Here is a 4,752-nt window from a genome sequence, read left to right on the forward strand (position 1 = left end):
ATAACAGTCATTCAGGCTTCCTTCAGCTCTTTGGGGCCTCTTTACTCAATGCTTATAAAACTCTGGATTTTCATTAACTATGTTATCAGTCTCCACCTGGATCTCATATCTGACGTAAGAGTGTTCCTGGACCTCAGGCTCATGCATTCATAAATTTAGTGTTTCAAAGCCACCTGGAGATGCCTCATTATTTGAACTGGGATGGGAAAGACTGCTTTGGGGCAGGAGCAGTCAATAATGGACAGCCCAGGGTCTGTCTGCGTAGGGCTGTGTTCAACTCACAAAACTGGACCCTTCCTCTTCCACCAACTCTGTTTTGACTTAAACCTTTTTCCTTCTTCCATGCTTGATGTCTCTCCGATGCTCGCCTGAAATCTAAGGGTTCTCTCTGACTCCTCTGCCCCTCACCACCAAGCCAAATCTGCCCCAAGTCCTGCTGACTTTCTTCTTAAATGCTGTGAAACTGCACCCCTCCTTCCCATCCCTGGTATTTAAGTGAAGCCTCCTCACTCTAATCAGATTGTTGCTGGTCTCCTTCCCCTGAATGCTCACCTTTGCAGATCATACTTTGGCCAAGAAAGGAGCCTTCTGCAACACTGGCCAGGGCTCCCTGCTCAGCTATGAGACTTTGATGAGCAGTGTTGTCCAGGTTCCTCACATTCCAGCCTTGTTCTTCCTCCCCAAGGGCTGCCACAACCAGCTGCACATCTCCCCACAGCCAGGCTTTGCCCGTGCAGTGCCTGCAGCCTGGAGCTCAGCTTCCCTCTCCACCAATGGTCGATCCACCTCAAATCGTTTCTTTGTGAAGAAGCCTTCCCAGCTCTCGCCAGGCCACAGGGCTCTCTGCTGGTGTGAACATCTGCAGAACCACACCTTGGAGGGGAGATCCCACACAGAAGGTGTCATTTCTTAACTGATCTTAGGCATGTCTTTTCTCCTCACGGCAAGAGAAGAGCCTATTTTAAGCACATTTGTAACCTAGATGTTCCCTTAAACAGAAACATCCAGGTTGTAAGGAAATAATACAATACTTTTCTCAATTGATTTTGTTATTCCCATTCAGGTAACCAAACTCCAAATTCAGGAATTAACAATTCCCTGAAGATTTATTTTTAATTGGACTTTTGCAGTGAAGGGAGAGTTTGCCAATAAGCCTATGTATGTGGAGGGGAGGTGAGAAGGTTGCCATCTCATCAACATGTTCTGATTTGGCTTTCTAGAATTGGTGGGCTTAAAATACCTAATACTCTTAGAGCAGATGCCAAATTGATGGATGAAACTCAGGCCCTCTGTGACAGTGAGTTCCTCTTTAGACGAATTGCTCCCACCCTTAGTCTGCACATGAAAACCAAGTCAGGTCACAAGCCAACAGAGATTTCCTGCTCCCCAGTGGATCGTGTATAAACGGAGCTCGCTCGCTCTGGAGCCTCTCCCTGGAAGATGGGACAGCTTTTGCAGAAGCGTCTGGCGATGTGCTTTCGGAAGAACCCTAACAGGTACTTTCTGAACTTCTCCCCGACGAAGGCATAGATGATGGGGTTGATGCAGCAGTGCGTCATCCCCAGGGTCTCTGTCACCTGCATGGCTTGGTCCAGTCTATTAGAGCCACTGCAGTTATTCAGACCAAAGGATTCCTGAAAGGTGCTCAGGAGGAGGACGATGTTGTAGGGAGCCCAAAAGAGAAAGTAGACGATCATGATGGCGAAGATGAGCCTCATGGCCTTGTGCCTCTTCTTCTCGTTGCGACACCGAAGCAGGGTTTTAAGGATTCCTGAGTAGCAGATGACCATGACAAGCAGTGGCAGGACCAGGCCCAAGATGACCATCTTTAATGTTTGGAAATTCTTCCAGAAATGATACTGACTGGATGGAAAATGGGGGCTGCATGTATAGCGATAGCCCTCTTTTTGGGATTTGGTGAAGATGATTCCTGGTAGAGAGGCAAACACAGCCACCACCCAGGTGACCCCACTTGTCACCACTCCAAACGTGACCGTCCTGGCTTTTAAAGCAAACACAGCATGGACGATAGCCAAGTACCTATCAATTGTCAAGAGGATGATGAAGAAGATTCCGCCAAAATAACCAATGTGATACAGCCCTGTGAAAAATTTACACATCGCATTCCCAAAGACCCACTGGTCAGCAGCATAGTGAGCCCAGAATGGGATGGTGAGGAGGAAAATCAGGTCAGAGACGGCCAGGTTGAGCAGGTAGATGTCAGTCATGCTCTTCAGCTTTTTGCAGTTTATCAGGATGAGGACGACCAGCAAGTTGCCCACAAAACCAAAGATGAACACCAGCGAGTAGAGTGGGGGCAGGAGCTGGGCTGCAATTTCTCTCACGTCAATTTTTTGGCAGGGCTCTGATATCCCATAATCAATGTCATAGAAGGGACTTGATGTTTGATAATCCATTTTGCTCCACCCTGTGAATAAAGAGAAAGAGACTTTTAATAAAGTCCTAGAATGTACTTATCAGTCCACCATGAATATAAACCATCTTAGACATCAGTAGGTTTTAAAAACTGATACATAGATTTCTACATTTAACTGAATTTCCTTTTTTGGTCAAATGGTGAACTTTTGTGGTAAGGGATGGTTTGCTGCTAGCTTCTCTGGTCACCAGATCATCTCACCAAGTAAAATCTGGTGTTGTGTAGCCACGTGGAGTGAATGAAGCTATGATAACAATGCCCAGAAACCATGTCAGGCGCCGTCTGACACTGTCTTACAGTCTGTTCTGAAGCTGGAGTTAGCTTACACAGAGCATCATCACAAGCGTGCTGGAAATAACGGGCAGTTTCCAAGGGCACTCCGCCTGCCAAGCACTGTTCTGAGCTTCACTTCCGTTCATTCAGTTAATCCTCAAGATGACCCAATGAGGCAGGTCATGTTATTGTCCCCATTTTGCAAATAAGGACCTCAAAGCACAGAGAGGATGAGTAGCTTTCCCAAAGACATACAGCTAGGAAGCAACTGATTTTGAACGCAGGCAGCCTGCATGCTTATCTGCTATGGCATCCCGTCTTTCACTCCTTGGTAAAAGAACGAAAAGTGGGACCATCAGCCTGGTGCCTTGGTGTAGTCAGAATGAAACAGGCTGATGCCCAAATCCCCCGAGAAGGTCATAGGAGCCAGCAGCCAATTGTAAAATCCAGACTGCCATTCTCACATTTTCTCTGCAGTTTGTGTTTCTAGTTTCTGAGTTGGTAGGATTAAGAGCTCCTATACATACACAAGAAGTGGCCAGTTGGACAGTGTTTCATCTACTATCATACATCCTGGGTTAGCTCAGTCTCGCCACAACTCACTGACTTGTCTGGTCTGCTTAAGTTCCATTGCTTGATTGAGAATTTTCTCTAATTAATCCTTATGAGTCTCAAGCTCCCAGTACCTCAGACGAGGCAGCTGAGAGAAGCACATGGAAAATCTCATCTTTAAATCCTGAGCCAGAAAAAGAATCCTTACACTAAGTGTGCTGTGAAACTTGATTTAATATTTGTAATTTGATATTGATTCAGACAATTTTCAAGCTTCCCTCTTTTCTTGGAAAAAAAAGGAAAAAAGAAAAGAACGAGACTGACACAACTTCTGGTTGGGTGCATGTTCGGAGGGCATCCCACTGAGGAGGTTTTAGTTCTCCTTACCAGAAGATAATCTCTGTCAGTGTTTTGGCCAATAATCATCATCTCTCTGAAGATCTTTCTTTTGAAAGACAAGGATTTTTTTTTAAAGTAATATGGCTCCCTTTAAAATCTTTCATTCATAATCGTGTTTTTTATCTCTGATGTTATCACAGTCTGAAACTCATTCTAAATTCTAACTTTTTCCTTATCTTCAAAAATACAGTTTAAGATACTTCAGTGAGCACCTGGTGTTTTTCTAATGTCTCTTATGGTTTCCTGTAAAGGCTTTTGCTCATCACACAAGCTGAGCTAAGTAATAGGCAAAGTAGCTGAGAGCTGACTTACCGGGAGAGATTCTTGTAGGGGAACGGATGTCTCAGCTCCTCTGACCAGCTGAGCTGCGCAAATCAAGCATATAGACAGCATAAAAGTAGGAAATGCACAGCTTCTTCTGAGACAGGGGCGGGGTTTTAATGAATAAGTATTTTGCAGGGCAAAAAACCATCAGAGAGCAGCCCTTTAAAAAAAAAAAAGACAAAATTGAGCTTAAAATAGACCAGAAAATAGATGTCTGCTCTGAAAGTTTATTCATGGGCTTCCCTGATTACACAATTTCTTTCTGGTTGTCAGCTTATTCCACTACACAGTCTGTTAGAAAACAGAAAGAATTGAATGGTTTTAGAACTCAGTGAACATTCATTTCCATCTAGTCAAAAGCCCTCACTTTCTTGAAAGAAACTGCTGTCCAAGATGCAGATGATTTGTACAAGACTGCAGGGCTTATTGATGGGGAGGCTAACAGCGTGAGAAATTCTGATTCCCTTACAGTTTGTCTTTCATGAAAGCCATCTGAAACCAGCTTTAAAGGGAAGAGAACCCCTCACATTAACCCCGTGTTCCCCTTTGTCTGCTCTCTTCCCACCCCCTTTGCCTGCCACAACTCACACACATATGCTTACCACCCAAATACTATTTCCCTCTGCAAACTAAAATAACTGGTTGCTTAAGGGTTTTTAATTAGAGGTTCACCTGTGAGCTAAACACGTTGCTCATCTTTCTCTGGATCAAGTATCCTAGGGGCACGTCACTGAGAATTTTCACTCTCCCTATTCAGCATTTTGCAG

General features: G+C 44.6%; 1 protein-coding gene across 1 annotated transcript; it reads right to left on the reverse strand.

Annotated features, from left to right (window-relative positions):
* Positions 1-1,044: 1,044 nt before the first annotated feature.
* On the reverse strand, positions 1,045-4,126 carry LOC105103475 (C-C chemokine receptor type 5). The gene is made up of 2 exons (XM_010997075.3): positions 3,974-4,126; positions 1,045-2,428 (listed from the first exon to the last, which is right to left on the reverse strand). Exon 2 carries the CDS (start codon positions 2,415-2,417, stop codon positions 1,359-1,361), a length of 1,059 nt encoding a protein of 352 aa, XP_010995377.1. The 5' UTR covers positions 2,418-2,428; positions 3,974-4,126; the 3' UTR covers positions 1,045-1,358.
* Between the last annotated feature and the right edge of the window lie 626 nt (positions 4,127-4,752).

The sequence above is a fragment of the Camelus dromedarius genome, chromosome 17 (genome assembly GCF_036321535.1).
Source record: "Camelus dromedarius isolate mCamDro1 chromosome 17, mCamDro1.pat, whole genome shotgun sequence".
NCBI lineage: Eukaryota > Metazoa > Chordata > Mammalia > Artiodactyla > Camelidae > Camelus > Camelus dromedarius.

What these genes read in the sequence shown, in the direction of transcription:
- LOC105103475 (XM_010997075.3), bottom strand. Translation starts at nt 2,417, where the DNA reads ATGGATTATCAAACATCAAGTCCCTTCTATGACATTGATTATGGGATA.